This window comes from Takifugu flavidus, chromosome 18 (assembly GCF_003711565.1).
Source record: "Takifugu flavidus isolate HTHZ2018 chromosome 18, ASM371156v2, whole genome shotgun sequence".
Taxonomy (NCBI): Eukaryota; Metazoa; Chordata; class Actinopteri; order Tetraodontiformes; family Tetraodontidae; genus Takifugu; species Takifugu flavidus.
The window spans coordinates 7,287,334-7,310,985 of record NC_079537.1 but is presented as its reverse complement, the minus strand read 5'-3'; the positions used below and the strand labels follow the sequence as shown (position 1 = coordinate 7,310,985).

The 23,652-nt window shown below is 46.3% G+C and overlaps 5 protein-coding genes across 10 annotated transcripts; 1 reads left to right on the top strand and 4 right to left on the bottom strand.

Annotated features, from left to right (window-relative positions):
* Nucleotides 1–215: 215 nt before the first annotated feature.
* rnf151 (ring finger protein 151) lies at nt 216–2,400 on the bottom strand. 3 transcript variants are annotated; one of them, XM_057014826.1, is made up of 4 exons: nt 2,158–2,400; nt 1,548–1,717; nt 1,348–1,444; nt 216–850 (listed from the first exon to the last, which is right to left on the bottom strand). In XM_057014826.1, the coding sequence occupies exons 1-4, from the start codon at nt 2,158–2,160 to the stop codon at nt 380–382; spliced, it is 741 nt and encodes a 246-aa protein (XP_056870806.1). In that variant the 5' UTR covers nt 2,161–2,400; the 3' UTR covers nt 216–379. The 3 variants fall into 3 exon arrangements, with proteins under 3 accessions (XP_056870806.1, XP_056870804.1, XP_056870805.1); XM_057014824.1 differs by having other exon boundaries at nt 1,548–1,772; nt 2,158–2,396; XM_057014825.1 differs by having other exon boundaries at nt 1,548–1,845; nt 2,158–2,298.
* A 76-nt stretch (nt 2,401–2,476) lies between these two features.
* tbl3 (transducin beta like 3) lies at nt 2,477–10,478 on the top strand. Its single transcript, XM_057014750.1, has 23 exons — nt 2,477–2,840; nt 2,962–3,013; nt 3,201–3,296; nt 3,614–3,661; nt 3,752–3,893; nt 3,972–4,056; nt 4,198–4,368; nt 4,462–4,537; nt 4,623–4,719; nt 4,794–5,026; nt 5,104–5,245; nt 5,687–5,745; nt 5,920–6,020; nt 6,102–6,237; nt 6,792–7,031; nt 7,122–7,192; nt 7,410–7,566; nt 7,646–7,704; nt 8,067–8,170; nt 8,387–8,458; nt 8,626–8,784; nt 9,231–9,324; nt 9,862–10,478. The coding sequence occupies exons 1-23, from the start codon at nt 2,809–2,811 to the stop codon at nt 10,220–10,222; spliced, it is 2,787 nt and encodes a 928-aa protein (XP_056870730.1). The 5' UTR covers nt 2,477–2,808; the 3' UTR covers nt 10,223–10,478.
* Nucleotides 10,479–10,484: 6 nt separating this feature from the next.
* noxo1a (NADPH oxidase organizer 1a) lies at nt 10,485–14,007 on the bottom strand. The gene is made up of 8 exons (XM_057014782.1): nt 12,962–14,007; nt 12,814–12,894; nt 12,680–12,743; nt 12,417–12,600; nt 12,141–12,331; nt 11,954–12,067; nt 11,768–11,885; nt 10,485–11,655 (listed from the first exon to the last, which is right to left on the bottom strand). The coding sequence occupies exons 1-8, from the start codon at nt 13,133–13,135 to the stop codon at nt 10,893–10,895; spliced, it is 1,689 nt and encodes a 562-aa protein (XP_056870762.1). The 5' UTR covers nt 13,136–14,007; the 3' UTR covers nt 10,485–10,892.
* Nucleotides 14,008–14,144: 137 nt separating this feature from the next.
* On the bottom strand, nt 14,145–17,109 carry gid4 (GID complex subunit 4 homolog). The gene is made up of 6 exons (XM_057014822.1): nt 16,728–17,109; nt 16,386–16,445; nt 16,011–16,118; nt 15,683–15,784; nt 15,456–15,586; nt 14,145–15,378 (listed from the first exon to the last, which is right to left on the bottom strand). Exons 1-6 carry the CDS (start codon nt 17,040–17,042, stop codon nt 15,315–15,317), a joined length of 780 nt encoding a protein of 259 aa, XP_056870802.1. The 5' UTR covers nt 17,043–17,109; the 3' UTR covers nt 14,145–15,314.
* A 403-nt stretch (nt 17,110–17,512) lies between these two features.
* On the bottom strand, nt 17,513–23,540 carry drc3 (dynein regulatory complex subunit 3). Of its 4 annotated transcripts, XM_057014792.1 has the most exons (14): nt 23,384–23,490; nt 22,719–22,917; nt 21,134–21,281; nt 20,940–21,056; nt 20,700–20,866; nt 20,425–20,571; nt 20,223–20,345; nt 20,026–20,133; nt 19,776–19,952; nt 19,197–19,328; nt 18,871–18,937; nt 18,612–18,733; nt 18,389–18,520; nt 17,513–18,309 (listed from the first exon to the last, which is right to left on the bottom strand). In XM_057014792.1, exons 2-14 carry the CDS (start codon nt 22,740–22,742, stop codon nt 18,214–18,216), a joined length of 1,560 nt encoding a protein of 519 aa, XP_056870772.1. In that variant the 5' UTR covers nt 22,743–22,917; nt 23,384–23,490; the 3' UTR covers nt 17,513–18,213. The 4 variants fall into 4 exon arrangements, with proteins under 4 accessions (XP_056870772.1, XP_056870774.1, XP_056870771.1 ...); XM_057014794.1 differs by lacking the exon at nt 22,719–22,917 and having other exon boundaries at nt 23,384–23,540; XM_057014791.1 differs by lacking the exon at nt 23,384–23,490 and having other exon boundaries at nt 22,719–23,286.
* Between the last annotated feature and the right edge of the window lie 112 nt (nt 23,541–23,652).

Here is a 23,652-nt window from a genome sequence, read left to right as displayed (position 1 = left end):
AGTTCAATATCTTACTGCAATCATCGTGGTTTTAACTTTGCAAAAACGGACAAACAAGAACCAATAGAAACGAATAAAGATTTTCAAGTTAACAAATGCTACAATACAAAGGATTTTCTGTTCGAAAGTATCTATCTTTGTCGTTTTTGTAAATGTAAATTCATACACCTCCATCTGTTACTGGAAAAACGTATTTGCAGAACAAGAACAACACGTTCCACTGTCAAAACTTTATTTATATATAAAAAATACAGCATAAAACTATAACAAACTCATTCGCTTAAATAACTGCTTACATGGTTAAAACACACTTTCAATGGAATTAACGCGTGGAGAAAATATCCACATCGGCAGCGAGGTAGCAGTACCGAGTCAAGATTTAGCAGCTCCTGTTGCTGCTATTTGGAGTCCCACTGAAACTGCCAGTGGTCTCCCTTAGGTCGTCTTCATCTACCTCCTCTACCTCATCCATTACTTCCAGGCTCTCGCAGATCAACCCTATCTGCCTCTTCATGTGGGCCATGGTGCTCTGCATCCTCCTCATCTTCTTCTGCAGGGCGATGGCGATGGCCCTGTGGTTCTTCTGCCTGGCTTCATACTCCTGCCTCAGTTGCTTGTAGCAATTGTGTTGTGCTTGCGTGCGATGGGAGAGTATGGCCCCGCAGCCCATGTGGCAAGGCTGACGCCAGTGCTCACAGTGGCGGGCGTGGATGTCCAGGTCCCTGCGGAGGAGCTGCGCCCGGCAGCCCTGATACGGACACGGGATGAGTTCATACAGGCAGCTCATGGTGTGACAGTACTGTTCTGAGAGGGGGAAGGTCTCTGTACAACCGCGAATCTCATTCTTACACTGTCAGAGGGGGGAAAGAAGACAGATGCAGAGCAGTGATTAAATGTGGCTTATCAAGGTCATTAAGAGGAACATTCTCATCGACTGTTGTAATTAAATAATCGAGTAACAAGCAGGGCTGTAATTCAAGTATTACCAGGCCCACTACTCTGACATGTTATTGTGAGTTTAATATTGTAAGGGATTGAAAAGTAAAAAACCACAATATTAACTAAATAAAACAATTGCAAAAATCTTCTGATTTAAATGTATCAGCTCTTTCTGACAGTACAGGATAATCGTATTCACAAAAATGCTAAGAGATCAACAGAAACAAACAACAACTGAAGACCCCTTTATGCCCCCCAAAGCTGATCCTTAGTATAGATAAAGTGACACAGCTTGATGCTGAACAAGGGCTAATGTGACCAAACTGGCAGCTAATTCTGCAGCTATAACTAATAAGGAAAATCCATTAAAAAAAACAGTAAAATCATTTCCTTGTTTCCATTTCCTACCTTAATTTTCATCCGCCCGATGGATTTGCTAAGCTTGAACATGACGAAGATCAAACTTGGGTTAACTGGCTTCCTGCAGCAGGGACAGGTCTCCTGTCTATACAAAACACAGACACAATCAGGTTTACAACAGCAGAGTCAATACAAAATGCTTACTTTGCTTTTTAAGTTAATAAACAAATCCATGTTATGTCCAGTACCTCTTCAGCCACTGTAAGATGCATTTCTTGCAAAAGATGTGGTGACATGCAGCTCTAACTGGACACCTGAGGACCCCCTGGCATATGGTGCAGATCAGGTCGTAGTCTGGATTGTCCACAAACAGCTCCACATCATAGCCCCCACTGTGTGCGGACGCCTCTGGCTGTGCCTGGACTTGGCCGATGGGAACACTCGTCATCGTGGTGAATAATCTTTAGAATTTACTTCAATGGGACATTAAAGTTGTGTCCATCAACTGATAATTCTCTACAACTTGGCTGCATACAACACTGCATGCTTTTGAACATAAAGGCATGAAGTCACAAAACTGAATTGTTCTGGAAAGTCACATGACAACATGGAGCAGGTGTCAAGCTTCCACCTGAACCGCCTTGTTTGAAAAGAAATTTACGATCAAAATTATATTAAAGAATTTTTGCAGTTTTTATGTTTGAAATGAATTACGTAAGTAATCGAAGGTGCCACATTCATGAAACAAAACGTCTTTTCTCACACTTCTTGAAAAGCACAATTCCACCTCATCTCCAATGGTAATAACACATTTAACATGGTCTGAACTGAAATCCTAAACTAAAGTTCTCTACTCACCATACTAATCGCTTGTTCCTCACCGTGTTTCCATTCCCGGTGCAGCTCAACTCATATCGCTCCTCTCACAAGTCACACACACCCGTGTTATCAACGCAACACACATGAACATTCCTGAACAAAACACGAAGAACGAACAGTGCGACGGTGTGCGCGTGCGTGCGCGTACACACAAATGAAAACGAGAACTTAAAAAAACCTAAATAACAGAGAGAGCGTTCCTATAATGATGCGCGTCCTTTCCTTGCTTTTCTAGCATGGAAGGTCAGCGCCCAGCTCCAACAGGAACGTTTAAATATGAATAGTTCAGGGGGCATTGTTATGAGTGCGGACAAGTATCTGATAACAACACATATAGACGCGTTTGATTACAATTATAAAGTAACTCATAGTTCTACTGTTTTATAGTATATTTTATATGGAATTCGGTGGTGTTTACAGACAGCGCAAATTGGATTTTTCTTTTGTTGTTATTCTAGTATGCGGCTCATCACACCTCGGTGCGTTCCGATGACGTGTAATTTATGCGACTCCACTACCAACATGCGTGAGGGATGTGTTGAGTTAGCCAACGTGGGGAGTGAGAAATAGGTTATTTATGATACTTATGTTCGTTTAATTACACTGATATAGCGCTTTTCTTGAAGGAATATGGCAAACCCCCACCTTCACTTCAAAACAAAGTAAGTTTTTGACGCACGACACGTAAAGACAATAAGAAACACTAGCTGGCTAATGAAAGCTAGAGTAATGTGTCATTTGAAATTGAACATTTGCATTAGAATGTCTTTTACTTTGTTATAGTTACGCTGTTTCCAGCAAGATTGAACCATTTTACAAAGGAGGAAAAGTGCAGGTGAGGTTGCTCTATACCTGTTTACATAACGTGCAAGTGGCAGATTTTGTCACACTGAGAAAAAAGCTGCCATAGATTTTTCCATTACAGGATCTCAAGCCGTAATTCAATCAAGTGTAAAGTACTGTTAATTTACGTGTAATAACAATGCCTCCCCTCTAACTTCTACCCAATTTACGTTTTTCAGATCAGCAAAGATGAAAATTACATCTTTTGTACGTGTGGATCTCGCATCAACGTTTTGGAGATCAGCACTGGAAAGATTGTTCACAGCGTTGAACATGTGAGCCTGAGACATCTTGTAAAATGCTTGATTTTAGTTTATATATCTGGACAAATCCATATATAAATATTTTATACAAGATTAATTTGTAACTTGATCTCCGATAATGTATCCTTGTCTTGCTGAGATTTTTGGTCATGATTTTAAAGTTGGCATTGATCATTTAATAAACTAGTTTTAGATTTCTCAGAGGATATGAGCTTGTCATTTTGTGTTGTATTGCTGAACATCACTGCACCTTTCAAATACAATGATGGCTTTCTTTTTTCTTTTTACACCACCTTAGTGACCTTTTGCCCATTTTACTGTAATTTCAGGATGATCAAGAGGACATCACATCCTTCGCACTCAGCAGTGACGATGAGGTAAAGCTACTTCAGTCGGACATGATCCTTGTATAGGTCTGTAAAAGAAGATTCAGTGTGTGTGTTTCTCTGCCCGGTGTCCCAACACAGCTGCTGGTAACAGCTAGCCGAGCTCTGCTGCTGAAGCAGTGGGACTGGAGGCAGGCTCAGTGCACGCGCTCGTGGAGGGCCATTCACACTGCGCCTGTTGCCAGCATGGACTTTGATTCAACCTCCACCCTCTTAGCCACCGGTCAGTACTGTTTTATCCACGGCCGGTTCCTGTTGTTGTTGACTGACAGATGTTATTTGTCTTGTTGGTGTCCTGCAGGCGGCTGTGATGGCACCATAAAGATCTGGGACGTGGTGAAGCAGTACTGCACCCACAACCTGAGGGGCTCATCTGGTGTCGTACAGTAAGCTTCAAACTATGGAGGAGAACGCTTGGCTTCTTCATTCATGCTGTTGCTTTGGTAGCAAATGTCCAATCACTGCAGCTTGCAATGTGATTGGACAAAACAACACCTTCTATTTCAAATGTTTCTCTGTCATTCCAGTCTGGTCCAGTTCCACCCAGACATCAGCAGGCTGAAGCTCTTCTCCTCCTCAATGGACTGCAGCATTTGGATGTGGGACCTGAGCACCAGCCTGTGTGTGTGCGTGTTGCAGAGCCACTACAGCGCAGTGACCTCTCTCAGCTTCAGCCCCGATGGTGACACCATGATCAGGTATGGCGCACGTAGCTAATCAAAGCCTGAGCTGAAGTTCTGGTATTTATAAAGTCTGCATGAGTTATCCGTGGGCATGTGCTTCATTTGTAGCTCAGGCAGAGATAAGATCTGCACAGTGTGGGACTTGAAGCAACAGAATGCCAAGAGAGCTATACCAGTCTATGAGGTAAGGCTGTGAACACAAGGAATATCTTCTCATCTGTGGGAAATCACTCCAGCTCCATATCTGGCTGTGCTCTCTTTGTCGGCAGGCGGTGGAGGGTGTCATTTTTCTTCCTGAAAATCAGGATTTCTCTCAGATCGGAGTGAAGAACCCTAAGTTGCATTTCGTCACTGCTGGCAGCAAAGGTTCACTTCTGAAATCTGTGGTAGTGTATTTGTGTGTTTCCCTGTCACCAATGTTCTTTCCCCCTTCATCAAAGGCATACTGAGAGTGTGGGACCCCAACACGGCGCGTTGTGTCTTCAGCCAGACCCTCGGCACCGTCTCAGTGAAAAAGGATGACGAGGAGGGGGAAGAGGAGGAGAAGAAGGACGACAACCCCCGCAGTTTGACCCATCTCCTCCTCCTGCCTGCCTCCTCAAGACTGGCTACAGTCACAGCAGAACACAACATAATGCTGTACCAGCTGGCTGGTCTCGCCACACTGCAGCAGGTGGGCATTGACAAAACACACGCCAGGATATTCCATCTAATCCAAGTTGGCACATTTAACTTCCCTCATCCTCTCAGTTTGTCGGCTACAACGACGAGGTGCTGGACGTGAAGTTCCTGGGCAAAGACGACAGCCACATCGTGGTCGCCACCAACAGCTGCCAGCTGAAGGTGTTTGAGCTGCTCACCAACAGCTGCCAGATCCTTTATGGACACACAGGTGAGTCGCCAGCAGGGGGCAGCACGAGTGTATAAACGTCTGTATATTTGTCAGCTTGAAACCAGTTTTCACTCTAGGACAATAATTTTTTCATTATCAATCATCAGCATTTCTCTGTCGTAGTGATATAGAACTAATGATGAAAGTTCAATATCATTTAATTGTAAGATAGCAATAACCTGTACTAAGCCTGTATTTTTCCAATTGTCACATCCATCCATAAGACCTTATAATGAACACCGCAACAGCTTTTTAATTGATCTTTAATGGCATAATGCCAAAATCAATTGTGATAAGACTCCGTTCACCAACAGGAGTGGTGGAAATGAAAGCTGTCATTGTAGGATTCCAGGCAACCGTAACACAATAAACAAGCTCTGTTACAGAACTGTGTCGACACCCTCACACTCACCGCTGCTTTTATCTGCTCTTCTGTCACAGATACCGTCCTCTCATTGGATGTTTTCAGGAAGGGCTCTCTTTTTGCAAGCTGTGCAAAGGTGAGCGGGCATTTTTACACAATCACAGCACTGTAGACAAAGAGCAGAAACTATGCCAGAGAATAAGGAGACAATGACAACTGGGACGTGTGTCATCCAGTTTCAGCTCCACATGTCAACACATATTCTATAAATAGGTCAAATAAATGACACGGATGTGTCATTTGTCTGTAGGACAGGTCAGTTTGTGTGTGGCAGATGGACAGCGGGCATGTGCGCTGTGTGGCCCGGGGCACCAGCCACACCAATGCTGTGGGCTGCATCTCCTGCTCCAGGTATCACACCTTGTTTTCAGCACCCTAAAGCCAAGTCTCCCAGATAAACAGAGATAAACGTCGCCCCATGTGTTTGTTCAGGATGAAAGCCTCTTTTGTAGCGTCTGGCAGTCTGGACTGTACAGTGAAGGTGTGGGATCTTCCTGCTGACTTGACTGCAGCAGAGGAGAGCATCCAGCAGCTGACCCTCCGCACCACCGAGAAGGCTCACGACAAGGTGAAAACGCAGAATTCAGTAGAAGGAAGGAAATTCAACACCACTGTTTGGAATATTAGGCCACCTCACAGTTGTGCGTCATTTGCAGTAATCCAGAGATTTTGTGTGTAGTGATGATATCACACCCTATTTCCTCCTAGATTCTGTATTTTACGCTTTAATGGAGTTTCAGCTCGTGTATGTCACGTACGCAGCAGCTGCTGAGTCAGTGTGACTTCTGAGGCAATTTTTTTTCAGCCTGTCCAGATCAGAGCCGATGTATGAGCCTGTCCAGACTGTTGTGAGCTGATACACTCAGTGTTTATCCTGCTAATATAATACAAATATTGATCGTTATTGTTCTGTTTATATCAAATTTGAACAATGATAACGCAGAAGTAGCGCGAATGTGATAACTTTATTTATCCTGCTTTATGTCATAGCTCTAATAATTGTGAATTATTCACAGCAGTAATAAACTAGAATCTGAATATTTAAGGGAAATGTTCTTTAAATGTCCAAGGACAATTTTCACCTCTTGTCATGTCTTCCTCCTCTCTTCCCCCTCCTCACAGGATGTAAACAGTGTGGCGGTGTCGCCCAACGACAAGCTGCTGGCCTCGGCCTCCCAGGACCGTACCGCCAAGCTGTGGTCCCTGGCAGGGGAGGGGAACCTGGGCCTGCTGGGGGTGTTCCGGGGCCACCGAAGGGGTGTCTGGACTGTCTGTTTCTCTCCTGTGGACCAGGTGCTGGCAACATCGTCGGCGGACGGCACCACCAAACTGTGGGGCCTGCAGGACTTCAGCTGCCTGAAGGTGGGCGCCAACGTTGTTCGTTATCACCGCCCGGCCTGCTGCCAAGTATTGGATCATTGAGTGACACTGTTGTTTTTATTATTCTTTAAGACATTTGAGGGCCACGACGCATCTGTTCTGAAGGTCATCTTCGTTAGCCGAGGCACTCAGCTCCTCACCAGGTAATCCTTCTGCCGCCTGATTCCTTCACCAAAAAGATGAATCAAGTCTAATCAACAAAAATGTCATTGAAGCTAGTTTTTATGGTCTATTTTTAGAAACCGTTTGTTTCTATGGGTAAAATATGAGGGGGGTTATCCATCAACTCTTTAGTTTTCTCTCCGCGCACGTTCACACCAGCAGCCATTCGCATCTCCTCTCTCTACGTTGTGTCCTCAGTGGTTCTGATGGTTTAGTGAAGCTGTGGACGATCAAGACCAATGAGTGTGTAAAGACGCTGGACGCTCATCAGGATAAGGTGTGGGGTCTCCACGGCAACCGCAGAGACAATAGGATGGTGACCGGCTCGGCCGACTCTAATATCACCGTGTGGGAGGTGAGTGTGGTTTGATCTCCAGGGATGAAGTGGTCCTTCACCAGACGATCGCAGTGATTCTGTCTTTGTTGGCTGTCAGGATGTGACTGAGATGGAGGTGGCAGAAGAGCAGGCCAAGCAGGAAGAGCAGATACTGAAGTATGACACACACATTCACATGCGCACAGACAGAACACCACAGTTATCTGCACAGCAATCTGAGCTGCAATATTCAGGCTGCAGAGTAAAATATGTGACAGATGATAACAAAGCTCGGAAGATTTACGCAGACGCTCCGTCTGTCGCCCACTGAGCAAACAGATGCTATTGAGCTAAGGTGGACCTCGCCAAAGGTCGGGATGTCTGATAATGTCTGAGGAGTACATGCGGGCCAACAGATGGGAAATCAAACTCAGAAAAAGAACGTTGCACACAGATTTGATCATTTCTTAACCTTTGAGTGTGTATTTATGTCCCTCCGCTTCCCCTCTGTGTGTGTGTGTGTGCGCGTGCGTGTGTAGGCAGCAGGAATTATCCAATCTGCTCCAGGAAAAGAAGTACCTGAAGGCTCTGGGTCTGGCGATCTCTCTGGACCAGCCTCACACCGTGCTGACTGTCATCAAAGGTACCGGATCACCGCCTCAAATAAATGCTCATGTTAGTTAGACGGCGCCTTAGACATCAGGCAGATGCCTCTGCAGCAGAGATTTAGAGGTGAAGTTATGTGTTTAAACATAGAACGCTGATAATTCAGCGGTGGCCACATGTGGGAGCCATTTTAACGACTGCTGTATGTAGCTGAAACACTGATTTTGATGCACGTTTCCGACACCGCTCGCAGCAATCCGCCAGACAGAGGACAGCAGCGAGCTGTTGGAGAAGACTGTGCTGAAACTGCGGGTGGATCAAAAAGGTAACAAATCCAGCGGGGTTGGGAGTTTCTCTTTGACTGGGAGATATAGCATATAAAAGCCTCCACTCAGCTTCTCTAATGACTGACATATCAGTGAAACCAGGACAAGCCATAAAGTGTTTGTTTTTATTGTTCTCGCCCTCTCCCCCACTGCCAACCCCACCCAGAGGCTCTCCTGCGATACTGCGGCGTGTGGAACACAAATGCCAAAAACTGCCAGGACGCTCAAGTGGTCCTGCAGGTCCTCCTCACACACGTGCCGCCAGAGGAGCTGCTGCAGTACCAGGGGGCGCGGACCCACCTGGAGGGACTCGTCCCATACACAGGTCAGCGGAGACGCTGTGGTGCAGCTGTTTAAGACACAGACTGTCTGAAATCACACACTCCTTCCCTGTTCACTGACAAGCTTAAATTCCACTTTCGGATACTCGGCCGTACCAGGCTGACCTCAGTGCCAGTTGAATAATTAATATTAAGAAATATTAAACAGTCACTGGGTTTGTTTGTTGATGTACTGTTGTGTCATGATTTTGAATTGAACTATTAATTTGTGTGCGGCTGCAAAGAATGATGGGATATATTGCTAGTTAGGGAGGATCATGTGTTTGCTATTTTTTGCAGTGCATTATAGGAGACATTGAGTTCACTATAAAGGGTAGATGATCCTCACTCATCATTCAAACAGCCCATTAAGTGCACTATTTAGGGTAGACGGGGTGGTTTCGGACCCAGTGACTTTCCATAAAGATACAGAACATATTCTCTTTTGCAGAGAGACACATGCAGAGGATTGGCCGTCTCCTGCAGGCGTCCATGTTCCTGAACTACATGTGGCAGAAGATGAGAGTGGTGGGAGAACCCTCAAGGTAAGACTGAGTCACAGCGCAGATTACCTTCTCACACGCACACACACACACACAAACACATTCTTGTACTGTATTTTTGTACTCTTAAAGGCATAATGCATTCCCCAGCTCCCTACCTTAACCGTCCCAACTTACCCCTAATCAAAGTACAATTCTGTCCTCAACTTTATAATCACGTCTTAACAGTCCTTTGAAGTTGTTAGGACCAGTCTAAATGTTCTCACATCCCAAAAATGTCCTCACTTTGCTAGTAGAATACAGGTTTTGGTACTCGGTATGTAGCAAGTATGAGAACACACACCTGTAACACCAGCTCCATTGCATCATCAGCTATCAGAACCCTAATAGTGTGTCTTTGTGCACGGAAAAATGCAGCCGATCCAGTCGTGTCACCGTGTAGATGGCAGCTTGTTTTTGCAGGGCAGGAAAAGTGTCTTTATTTTTGGCTTCACTCCAGCTGCAGATGAACATTGGTAAATGTAGCACCTAATTATATTTGTGAAACATGATCTAATATCTGTCGTCCATCCTCTCCAGCATGGACCAAGATGAGGAGATGGATACCAGCCCGTTGGTGCAGCCTTTCTTCACGATTGACAAGGATAGAGGAGACGTTGAGAATCGAGAGGGCGAGGACAGAGACAGCGGACAGGATGAAGACCCCAGCTCCCCGCTGGAAGACGAGGAGGAAGAGGACGCTGATGTCAGCACCACCAGGAGGGTTTCTGCACGAATACGGAGCAAAGAGGGCGGCAAAACGAACGGCCGACATCCCTCTGTCAGCGAGGAGAGTTCAGAAGAGGAAGACATGGACGAAGAGGAGGAGCAGGAGGTGGCGGGAAAGGCAGCGAAGCGTCTCTCCGCTTCTTCTACACTATCACAGACAATCGCCAGCTGACCTTTCTAACCGATGTGGGATTGACTGGTGTGGGTGTGGGAGAAGGAATGGGAGATTTAAAAAAAACACATTCCCAGAATTGAAGACTTCCTGCTTCCCAACAGTAAATTATGCACCGGTTCTGTTTCACGAGTCTGAGCTGAATACAGAGAAATTTCCTTGTCAGCCTGCAGTGTTTCTCCAATACCTGACAACAGCTTTAGTCTTTTTTTAAATAACCGTGTATATTGTTGAATAAAAATCTCTCCAAATTCAAGTGAAGTTGGTATGTGAAATCATGTTTAATGTGATTTTTTTTTTTGCATATTTCTGGACTTCGCAGCCAACATTAAAGATGGACGCAGGAAACATTTTGTAAATTTGAGGGTGGTTTTATCTCCAGATCTGCTTTTGAATGGATTTGATCGCCGTCGAGCATTTAACTTTGACATTTAACTTTTCACTCGTGACGAGTGGTGACAGAAGATGACTCAGTTTTGCTGTTGAACATTCTTTTGCTCCAGGATAACATCAAGGAAGTGGAGGAGCTGGGGCTGAAAGTGAACCAGTCTAAACGCTGTGGTGTTTGAGTCTAACGTTGACTTCTGCATGATGCTTCTGTCTCCAGTTCCATCGGTAAAAGGCAGCGAGGTGACGCTGAAGATGTGCATCATGGCACCGAGAAGAACCTTTACCGACTCTGTATCTCGGTGTGGGTGGGTGATGGCGTTGCTCTGCTGGCGTTCTTGCGGGTGATGGTGGTGCACCTGGTGAGGATCTCCCGGGCCTGCGGTCTGGGGGGGACCTTGGGTGCTGATGGACTCCTGAAGATGTTGGGATCAGAGACGCTGGGAGTCATTTTGCCCCCGGGGACAATCGGGCTCAGGCGGTTGGCCGGCATGGGCGGTGGCGTGCGACTGTGGCGCAGCTCCGAGCCGTTGGAGTTGACGCTCAGGTTCAGCGAGGACCCCCCCGCGGAGGAAGCCAACTCGTCGCTGTCACTGAAGCTGAAGTCGGTGCTGTCGCTCATGAAGCTTCCCTCGCTGTCCATCGTCAGGCTCCTGCCGCGTCCCTCCCCGTCCATCTCCACCATGATGGCGGGCGGCGGGGCCGGCTGTGGGGTGGGCGGCGGGGCCGGCTGTGGGGTGGGCGGCGTGCTGGTGCCGGTGCCCTCGGCCACGTAGGGGGCAGCCCTCGGTTGTGCTGGAGGCAGTACGGACAGGACTTCGAGAGAGCGCGACCTCTGCCTGCCGTCTGCGTGGGGCTGCAGCAGGGAGGGGGAGCCATCGGCAGACGGAAGCTGCAGCAGGTTCCCCTGAGAGCTGCTCAGCTTGTTGGCCTGAGAGCCAGAGAGGGCGGCAGCTGTGCCGTGGTGGCCGGTGCTCATGCGGATCTGCGGGGAGTTGTAGGGCTGCAGGCACAGGGTAGGAACGTACCCCACTTTATTCTTGTACCTGTTAATGAAGGACAAGGACAATGAAAGAGGTGAACCAGATGGTGCTGATCAGAGGAGCCATTTTTTCGTCCTCGGCTCCATTCGCAGCCGTTTTATCGTTTGAATGGTACCTGATGAGCCACCAGCCGTTCTCGGATTTCTGCAGCACCTCCACCACCGCCCCGATGGCAACGGTGGCCTCATCAACTTTGGTGGCCTTGTAGCTCTTCACCGCCACATACAGCATACCTGACGTCACAGGAAACGACACGTAATGCCAAACATGACCACCACTAATGAACCTTCTCAGCACGAACCTCTCTGAGAAGCACCGTCTACGTCGTCTTCGTCCCCGTCCTCCTCTAGCTTCTCCAGGTAGGGTGCAGGGAACCAGGCCATCCTCTTGTCTTCACTCTCCACCAGCCACCAACCTGGAACGCCCACACATTTGCACGAGCTCACATTCGGCCTCCAGCCGTCATCCGGCCCAGGAATGTCCCTCACCTGCTTTGTCTTTGATGAGCACGTCCACTTTCTCGTCCGCGGCAACTTTAAAAGGTTTGTTCTTGGTGTCCTTGGTCTCGTAGGGGGCCACGCAGCGGTACGTCTCGGTGATGAAGGGCTGGGTGACGTTGCCGACGCTGCATTGCCCCGCCTCGGCCTTCATGTCCTCCTCTGAGGGCATGACAATGACGCTGCCGAGAGGAAGTGCAGGACAGATGTTTTGTGAAATCAGATCTGCAGCTGGTGGTTCGGTGGGGATCTAAGACAGGAACCTGCCTGTTCCTTGAGAAGTCCGGCTGCAGGTCCTGAGCTTTGGGGTGGAAGAACTGGATGAGGTCCGCGGACTGGGAGACCCGCGGGTCGCAGCTCAGGAGTTCGTTGCAGTATTTCTGCAGGAACTTGAGGCGCACCAGTGACCGGGTGGGGCTCTTCTTCTTGCCGCTGCGCTTCAGTTTCTTGTCTGGATGAACGGAAAGACAACATGAACGTTCCTGGAGCTGAAAGGGGCGCCTTGCGATCGCGACTGCGCGCACACGCACCGCGGAATCTGGGGATGATCCTGTCTTTTGTGTTGAGTTTGGGGAAAGCCTTTTTCATCTGTTTCTGTAAGAAACGATCGCGGTTAAACAGCAGCCACTTCGGCATCAACCCCAGCAACGCGCGCGCCGCTTACGTGCATTTTCTTGAACTCCCGGAAGGTTCTGTAAACCACAATCTCGTTATGGTCCGACCACAGCACGGAGGTCATGTACATCTGCAGGGAAGAGAATGGTGGTTGAAATGTGCACCAATGTTTCCTCCATCTCTGTCTGCGCTCTTACTTTGCTCTTCTCCTTGTGCATCACTCCGATCACTCGGACACTGATGGGGTAGCTCCGCGTCTCCATGCTGCAACGGCGCTTTTCCTCAGTGCTGGTTCGGTTACGGGCCGCAGCAGACGCGCGACGCTGTCCGTCCGAGGTTGGACTGGGGTCCAAAAGCGCTCCAAGCTGCATTTCTATGACTTGTACCTGTGCGGGCGTGGCCACGGCTGACGTAGAGGAGGTAGAAAATAACCGGAAACTCCAGTTTACGTCACCAGAGCCCTGAGGACCTGCTGCTGCATCTATCTTATAAGATCAAGAAGGGCAAGAAGGGCAAGAAGGAAGAGGAAATTCCAGTATATAGTAGTTGGGACAGATGGCAATCAAAGGCCGTTGACCTCTGTGGCCTTTGGAAAACTACAGGAGGATCATGTCAACCTCCAGTCAGACTCTGAGCTTTCATTCTATTACTCTATTATTTCTCTGTAGGTTCCTATTTGCTTCAGCTCACTGTCTTCACAGGTGTCTTCTACAGTGTCTCCTCCAGTGATCCCGCACACATTGACACGTCTCCTCAACTGCTGAAGCTTTCAGATCCTCCATTACAGTCATGTACGACCCAATGGCCTCTGCCCTAAACCACTTCGTGGCCAGACTGGGCACACTTTCATTCACTAAAGGTGAAAACATCCAACCTTTGGCAAACACAGCATGTGTTCATGGTTTAACCAAATTCGGACAACTTCAACGTGTTAACCATTAGCTTGCTTCACAGAAACTCCCAAAGTAAAATATTTGTTTTATTCTCTGCGTCTGTCGGTCCACTTTGGTTTCTATGGAATCGTGTTTTTTTCCCCCCGTAACAAAAAAAACCAACACATCGAGCCTGTTCTGATAAAACAAAATAGTTCATCTGAAGCGACCAAAATGTCAGCAGGAGACGGATTTAAGTGTTGGAATTAATCTTTAAAGGGAATCGAAAGGGAAACTGGAATGGGTGGAGGGCCGACTCAAAGCTCGCTACTGCCCCCTAGCGTTGGCAAGACGACACTTAATGGCCACCTTCTTACAGTACGGCGTTTTACTTTGTTGAAGAGACAGTTCAAATTTAATTGGACCCCACTGTGGATCTGTACTTAACCATCATACAAGAAAAAAGTAATTAATAACCTCGTCATGACAAACTCTTGGGAGACACAACTGTAAATAAAATAAGTCAATCTTTATTTCTCAACAGCATATTCATACATCCTCTTCTGTAGAAAGGGCTTTAGAAACCAGGCACGTGTGGTTATTGTGTAAATGGCACAGTCCCTCATTGCACTTTTCCTCCATTCCGGTTCATGAAAAAGCAAATTATGCAAACCGACTGAAAGGAGTCGCTCGTTGGGAACGACAGGCGGCAGGCGGGTCACGTGCATAACGTGTCCCAGTACATAAAACATTCCAGCGTGGCTTCAGACATCAGACCTTTGGTTGAAATAAACATGAACATAATCTTTGCATTTAAAAATAAGGCAGCGGGTTTTTTTTCCTCAATCTCTTCGACTTTAGAGTCCATAAGCCACAAAAAGGTGCTTGCAGCATACGCGCGGTTGTGCCTCTGATTCAAAGGCAGTAAAAGTCTCTTGGCGTCGCCTCCCAGTCTGCGACCTCCTCTACATCTGCAGAATAAACCCATTACTGTTCCCCTCCCTGCGCTGAGGTCGTCTGGTTACATTTTAGCTGCGGCGCCTCCAACCCAACTCGAGTATCTTCACGTTTACGCAGCTGAGCTGGAATGTATCTTCGTTACGTCACCAAAACAAAAGGTGTCCGAGAGCAGAGCCCTGCACGGGGACAGATCAGACCCATCCAGAGGGCACAAACAGGAGCTCTCACACACTTACTGCCCCTGACGCATCGTCCCTGAGCAACAGACCCTCGTCTAAAAAGCCGCTCCCCGCTCATGTCATGTTGCTTTACCTTAATAAAAATCCCAACCTTGCTCTGACTCAATCACCTGTCTGTATTCAGGACTGTGTAACACATTTGTGCATGTTTTCATTAAAATAAAAGGAAATTAAGTCAAATCGTCTCATTTTAAACTGAAAGGAGTTTGGTGCCTCCGTTGAAGGGAGACCTACTCCGATCTGTTGCATGTCAGTGACCAAAGGAGACTGAAGAAGAACTTAAGCTGAACCAAAACTGAAAAATAAAAATGCTGCCACCCGGTGGCTGCCGTTCCTCCCGGCTTCACCTCCTCTATCCGGATGCGTTCTCCCCGGGGCAGCAGGAACAGAGTCCCGCGCACCTTTTGTTTCGTCGCAGCGAGGTAAAAGGGCCGCGTTGTTCCAGATCCGGCGCGGGCCGCGCCCTCCTCGGGCCCCCGTCACCGAAATTCAAAGACGGGCAAGCTGTGTTCTGGAACGTGGTTGAGGTTTAAGGACTGGTACCTGCAGAAGGGAGCGGAAATCCGCTTTAACAAGACACAAAAATAAAAAGGTTCTCGTGTCGTCAGTCCGAAAGTTACCATTCGGAACTCCTGTGGTAGTAATAGCCCTCAATGGTGGCGGTGGACTTCTGGAAACAGATGTAGTAGAAACCTGCAAAGGAGGCGCCGCTGATGTCTTTGATGGTGTGATCGGGGACCAGGAACTGCTCCTGGGGGCAGCGGGACAGGAAGAGGGATGAGGGAATGGAGAAATGACGAGAGATGGAGAAAAGAGGTTTCTTTTAAAGAACCAACGAAAAACTAACCTTCCACCTCATGAAGATGTAGTTGCTGCTTTCCAGGGCGTCGTAGTCAAAGTCGTCCGAGTTGAAGCTTTTTGCATATTTGTAAAAAGGCTTAAACTTACACTGGAAGGAAACATGCAAGAGGCAGAGGCATTTAGGCACTTAAGCTTTTAGAAGCCAATGGTACTTTTCAAGCACGGCAGCTGCAAAACAGGATAAAACACGTGGAAATACTGGCACTCAAGTCAAAAATGGCCTCCAGACCCAAAAACAAGAAGCAGGCAACAGCTCCGAAGGCGCCGTCAAAACAAAGCAGCGACGCTCAGAGAGGCCAAGCGTCCATACCCACCCAGTGCTTTCTGTCCACATCTTCATCCGCATCCCACTTCCTGGTTAAAAAGGGCCTTTTTCGACTGATGATTTCACCAGCAAAGAAGGTCGTGAGAGTCGGATACTCCTGGTTGACAGAAGAGGACGGGAAGGGGGAAAAAATGACACCGGTTTTTGCAAAGCCAAACAGTCTAAGCTCTCTTATATCCATGTGAACATTCGACCGTCCCTCTGTTTTAGGCCATTTCTCTTACACATGTTGCGTAATGTAACAGATACACAGCTGACACACATTCTGGACACATGTGCCCTCGTTCTTTTGCTCCCAGTTCAGCCAGACGGAACCAGTCTGCGCTTAGTCAGTCTAACTATATCTGACCTTGTTTTAGTTTACCTCAGTAAGACCTTTGATCTTCAGGTATCCGCACAAGTATGACTCTTCCACAGAAACGTGCTGCGTCCCCGCAAAAAAAGAATGACAAAAGGAAACTTTTTAGTGGTGTAATCGACAAAGTTCTCCAGGACAGCACAGCATTCTGCACCTAACTTGTCAATAACTACTAGTAGATTGCAAAATCGATTTTAGAGTGAAATCTTTCACTTCAGAGTGACACCGTGACAGTCAAGAGTCGCCTGAGCGGGCTGACGTGACTCCTCCGGTTTACTATCGAGTGGGATCGATAGGAGCGGTTAAAGTTAACCAACTAGCTAACCAACCGCGAAACTGCAATTTTACCTGCACAACGACCTCAACGTCGTAGGCGTTGCCTTTACTTTTCTGATAACCCCGAAACTGCGAGCCGCTGTAAAGCAACGACGTGGCCACCCCGGGCTGGTGGGTGTTGATCGGGGCCGGAGGAACCAGGCAGGCCGAGGCGGCGGTGTGGCAGCGCTCAGCGGGCACGGGCATGATGAGCGCGGCTAATGGGTCGCCGTTGGCAACCGGCCCGAGAGACGCCCCGGCGGAAGAAAGCGACCACGGTCCTGAGAGAGGAGGCTCCGCCGGCTGCACTGACGCCCGGAGAAGCAGAACTCTCCTCGGTGTCAGCATAGGCACAGTCAATGGCCAGTGCCTGATCCGCAACCGGAACCGAAGCGGCGCCCAAGAATCCTCTGCGCATGCGCCAACGTGTACGCATGCGCGGATGTAACTGCGACACGATTCCACACGCAGTTTTCAAAAGGTGTCAATTTGTGATTTGAAGCAAAAGAAATAAACTTGACGAAAGGAAATAACTGAACGGGGGGGGGGGACCCAAATAAGCAACAAACAAGCGCAATTAACGAAATCAGAATTGCCTTGATAAATAGACGCAAGACAAACAGTACGGATCTTTTTTGTAAGTCAAAGTTGCACAACTGTTTTTAAACATCAAATTAATGTCTTTTGAAAAAACGTACCTTTGTGGTTGTGAGATCAAAGCCACATATGACATTGATAATTTCGACTAAAGACTGAAAAATAGTGCCGATAAAGCGACCCGTAATTCTAGAATAAGTGGGTAAATTAAAAACTCACCCTTCAAATCCCAGAATCCCTTCTTTATTTAAGAGGTGTAATGTAATGATGGCCCGAAGTTTGCCGTTATGCGTCCCTGAATATTACATAATCTTTCCCTCGAAAATAAGAGTCCAAAATGACGATCTAATGAAAAAGCACCGAACGGTGATCTGCAGTTTACTGATTTCTCCTCACTTATGACAGGAATGTGCGTGTGCTAGTTAGCATATGAATACCACATTTTACAATACTGACAATTAATTGGATTAATACAGTGCATATTAATGTGAAATTGCATATTTACAAAACAAGTATCGTGCAGTGACGAAACACGAAAAAGGAGCCAAATTATTTGGCGCATGCGCAAAATGATTCGCGGTGCAAATCGGGCACTGACATTTGGGATTCCAGGGGAAGCCATCATGTATCCTATTTGGATTTTAAATAAAGTTACGGTCCTCTTCCTCGCTTATTTCCCCTTAGATCGTTTTGAGTACCCCGCAGAGCAGCCGTTCCAAACTTTATTATTATTATATTGAATATTACAGGGCAATACAATTGTTTATAATTGAACTAAGTGTTATATGCACATTTTTACTTGCTATTACAATATTTTGACAATATCTCAGCATCAGTTAACATACATAGTGACACAGGGGTTTGATTTTTACATTAAAACATCTTTTCCTTTCACCTATGAGGCAGAGAAATGAGGTAGAGGCTATTGCAGTTCCTCCAGCTGGTCCTTGAAATGCTTGATATATGCATAGATGCAGGTCACGCGAAAGTGGTTCTGTTTGATGTGCTTGTCTTTAATCTGCAGAAAACGAAAGCCAAGAATGTGAGATATGCCACATAAAGAGGAGGTTGCTGATTTGTTGCGGGCTTGGTTCTACCTCTTTGAGGAGATCCACTTTCCAGGCGCTGAGTCTTTCAATCAGCTGAGCCTCTCGGTTCTTGAGCTTTTCCAGGCGGTTATCATGGCTGACCGCCAGTTTCTTCACCAACGTTTCTCCACCTGTGAACAGCTACACAGAGGAAACGGGAAAGACAATGAAGGTGAATGTCACCTAACGTGATCCTTTTGAGCCGGTCTATTGAGTGACAAGTGACACTGACTCTTTCAGCCTCTTCGGACACCTCCAGTGAGTCCGTTCCTATATTATCAGGTGTGGCCTGAGCATTCTCGGATATTTTCTTGTAAAAGCTGCTCTCCAGATCTCGACACTGGGAGAATGTTTGAATGTGTCAAGGAACTTATTTACAGAATGAATTTTTAATTCAAACTGGCCCTTAGACTGGATTAACGGCATCATGGACTCAGCCAGTTGTTCAAAGTCCAGAATTAAATAAATATTTGATCAAAAAAGATATGTTTCTTGAACCACCATCACGAAGGTGTACACCATGTCTGAGATGTTGGTCTCAAACAATGCCATGATGTCCTGCAACAAACAAGAAGACACTATGAGGCCCAGGTCAGAGACACAAACGCTGCCCCTACCCTGTCTGCCACACAATGTGGCTCTATCAGGCTTTTTCTTAGTATTTTCATTTCATCTGGTTTAAATATCTGATGACAGCACTTTCAATAATGTTTTCTGACAAGGTCTAATCTAACATTCCTGTTCTGGAATGTCAGTAGTAGGGTGAATCTCACTATAAAAAGGAATTAAATGATTTTACTAGTCAGGCACCACCAACCTCCAGACCGCTGAGGAGCTCAACTTCCCGTCCAATCAGGATATTGAAGACTTCCTTAATTTCATCATTGAAGTCCTCGATGTCAATCGCCAGCTCTTCTGCATCTGACAAATTCTGCAACTCTTCTATCTTCTAGAGTGACCACAAGAGAGACTGTAAGTGTGCTCACATGCAAAAGAAAACCCAATTTCTACTGTAGTTTAAAGACATAAAAAGGATGTGCACAGCATAAGTGGACTGGAATCGGCCCAGAGTAGCCTGAATGTAGCCGGACTGCCACCCTCAGGCAGCTCGGGTGAGTCAATGTGATCTATGTGATCTGTGAATGTGTCATATTTAGCTTACATTTCAATATCCTGGACGCAGAGGCCTTACAACCAGTAGTGGCCTAATATGGCCAAGTATTACTGGAACAGGAAGCCCAGCAGAAAAAGTTATGCATGTCAATCGAGCGACAAGTCTGATTTCGGTGCACGTGTAAGGGCACTTTGTGTTCGACCCTGCAGATATACGGAGGTATCGCTCCTGGTTTACCAAAGAAGACCCCACACCCCACTACCAATGGCCTTCACAACTCACCTTCTCGTGTTTCTCCTCAAACGTCGTCAAAATATCTGATATTTCCTCCTGCTCATCTCTCAGAGTCTGTCTCTGACCGCTGTAGAAGAGGTTCACCTCTGCCTCTCTCCGCTTCTGCTCACCCAGGCCCAATTCAAACAACTGATTGCAGAACTGTGACAACTGACCCTTATAAGTGAGGATGAATTAAAGAAGTCACGCTGTAGTTTCCCACTGCAATTACATCTCATGAAGTATCTAAAGGATATGTTTGAAAAAGGGCAGCGACTTCAGGCTCAGACTGTAGCATCTCTGCCTCGTCATCGCCGAACATGCTGTCGAAGAGATGCGACCCATTCAAGAATTCCACAAACGCATCCTGTGGGATGTAGGAATGCTGACTTTACACACAGCGAGGATAAAAATGGCCGGAGCTCACGCTGGCTGCTGAACTGGACATCGCAATACCATGTGTAGCTTAAGCTGAGCTTCCTTCTTCTGCTTAGCTTTTTCATCCGCGTTGGGATCGAGCAGGTCCTCGCACCACGTTTCGTCATCAGCGTATCGATAGGTGCCACTTCCTTGATTTTTCTGCACAAGGACAGGAGGTTTAGTTCTGCAGTCCTGCGTAAAATGTTAGCGTATTTTAGACATTGCGGTCTGTATTCACTGTTGAGTCGCGACAGAGCTTGTAGTCCAGGTACATCAGCTGTGGGAACTGGCTGGTGATGTCAGATGTGTAGTCGTCATCCTGAAATGCGGGATTTCCAAACAGGCAGAGGGTGAAAAGTTTCTTGAACCGCCTGAGGTAGAAAACCTGGGCAATAAATACAACCTGCGTTAGTTTCCTAAAAGTTACGTTCTGATACAAAGACCACCAATGTTATGAAATAGAGTGCATTTTTATCGTATAAACTGGGATTTTGTTGGGGGAAAAATCGTTACATTGTCCCGATGTTCAATGCAGTTGTGTCCAATGTTGAAGATTGTGAGTTCCTCCAGCGTGTCCATGTTTTCAATGACAGATATTTTGTTCTTGGCCAACAGCAGCATTTCAAGCTTTCGTAGATTCTCCAGACCCTCAATTTTTTTAATGTTGTTGGATGAGAGATCTAAACACATGTATAGATCCAGTTTGTTATTGCCCATGTCGTTAAAAGGGGGATGTGAATGTTAAGGCCTTACCAAGCAATTTCAGATTAATCAGATATTCTAGGCCTTCAATCTTTTCAATGCTATTGTTGTTCAAATAAAGCTTGGCCAACGATTTGAAATCCCTGTAGCTGTCAATCCGAATGATGTCTGGAAAAAAGAAAAAATCAAAAACACATTGGAAAACAATGCCTTGACAGCTGCTTTGTCCTCATTTACTGTCTTACTTCTGAAATCCAGCTCCAGTGTGTGGACGTCACTGTACTGGAGTCCGTCCTCATTTGCAATCTTTCGAGCTTGTTCATCAGGGAGCTCCTTCATTGCTTCTTCCAGCAGATTTTCCACATCCATCACGTTTGCTTTATCAGCATCTCTCTTATGGGGACACAAGCAAATCAACAAATAAGAGATAAGATACTAGACAAATCCAAAGGCCTGCACTGAAGTTGTTCTGGTAAACTGTCTGATGCCTCAGGAGGGGAAGGCAGAAACTCGCTCACACTGTTTAAAGTGGGAGCGGGAAGCTGTTGACCTCAACTGAGGAGATAGAAATGATGATGGAAAGGACAAGAGAGTGAATACAAGTGGCTGAAGTTTCCTTCTTGGTGTGGTTGACGCAGCCTGAGAAGCTCAGGCTTCTGAAGAGGGAGCTCAAAGTGCAGCCTAGCATCTACATTCCGAGAAAAGCCATTTGAGGTGGTTCAGGTAGCTGGCCAGGATGCCTCCCAAGGCATGTCCAAATCCAGGCTACACCTAGGACACACTGGAGGGATAGCATCACTTCTCTGGCCTGAGAACATCTTGGGAATTCCCTGGTGCACGTGTGAGTGGAAGTAGCCGGGAAGTGGAGTGTCTGGGCTTCTTTGCTGCAGCTGCTAGCCCTGTGAGCTGAAACCAGGTAAGCAGGTGGAATACAGACTGGCAGACAGAAATTGGGGCTCTATGCCTCTGCTTCTGGCCCGTCAGTCCCCCTTAATGTCTAACCCCCCCATTCCCCTCAATTTCTTGGTTAAACACTCGCGTCTGTGTGTCTGCACAGGTTCAGGCTGTCAGTTATGTTCAGGAATCCCACAAACTCCACCTCTCTCTCGCACATATGTCTGTATTGGTCTCTGCACACGAGTGAGGACAATCCATGGCCAATCTTGCAAAGGAACAAAGAATCAAGTGTCTTTGGTTTTCAGTGTCTTACCTTGTAATTTGTATTTATTTCCATAGTTGCTGACTGTGGTTGGTTAATTGATAGAAGTTATTTACAGGGCAGGTGTGATTCAATGTAACATAGTTGCTACAAGGTATGTTGCGTTGGATCAAAGCTCCTTTGATTTTGGTTCACTGAAAGCTCAAACATCAATGCATATTCAATACTTATCTTTGCTGTTGATTGGTGTGTTGATATGTATAAACTGCAATATTAAGTGTCAATGAGGTAGGTCTGTCTCTTACGTCCCGAGAGGAAGTTAATATGTAGGTTACATATTAGCTTTAAATATGGGGACTGCGTAGTCTGTCATAACCACCTGAACATAGTTAAGTGGTTAAATATATATGTGCCAAAATTCTATAAATTAAAAAGAGAAAATTGAATTATGTTCATTGTCTTCCTTCTGAAGTGCAGGCAGGTCAGTTCAGGACCTTAACTTCTCTAATTTGAAATCATGTGACTCACTAGGTGTAGAATATCGGGCCTTTGAATTCCACTTCTGTTTCTCAGAACTCAGTTTACACAGGGTGTCGTTAGCAATATGTTCCCGGCAATGCTGATGAGTGGCAGCTGGCCACCAGAATCCTTCATGTTTTAGGATTTGTTACCTTGGCCAGCATGTTGCCCCTCATGGAGTGGCCATCAGATAATTCACATCCGTGGGGAGGGCATTAGCCAAGTCCTGTGATTGCTGATTCGTTCTTCAGGGCTATGACCTTGCCCAGTGTCCAGCTAGGATTGCATCGGATCAAGCCATATTTGCCCTGCCAAGCCTCGGCCTACTTCACATTTGTGTCATCTGTACACCTTAGCGGGGGGGAAAGTTCAGGAGGGGTCTGTTTGAGGAAGGTGGTTGTCATGGAGAGAACTTCGGCAACAAGAGTCAACAGGTTTTCAGTGGCAGCAGAAATTACATCCACTGTGAGAGCTCAGTATTGATTAAAACAGGTCAAAACATGCTGGAATTATTCAGGAAATACTGACTTAATATTAATGCTTTGAGGGAGCAGAAGCTGATGGGACCCTGTTGGACAATCAGAACCCCTGTCACCCTAAATATTGATTTAAGCATAAAACAAAACATACAAGATTTTATTTCTGGATGGTAACGTTAGCGTGATGGGTAAAAACTATGGGTAAAAACAGCGGTAGCAAAATTCGACAATGACAGAACATCTGCAAAAGAGGTCATTAGCAGATAAAAAGGAATAATATACAAAATATAAATAATAAATAACAGGTAACTATAAAAATAAAGAAGTAATGTACCTACCTCTAATAAATTCATGAGCGAAAGCTCCAACAGGGTGTTTTTTAAATGAAAGGTAACCTGTTTACGCCGTCACATAGCAACTAGATACTGTTGTGCTGCGTTCAAGAGCAGCAAACATTACATTACGAATGCGAAGTATTTAGATTACAAATTTAACATTGCTTTATGAACAGTTAATAATGTAATAAAACACAGAAGCTATTCCTAGCTGAGATTTACCTACCATACAATTACGATGTTTTTTTAAATTGTAGCTTTATGAGGTACAA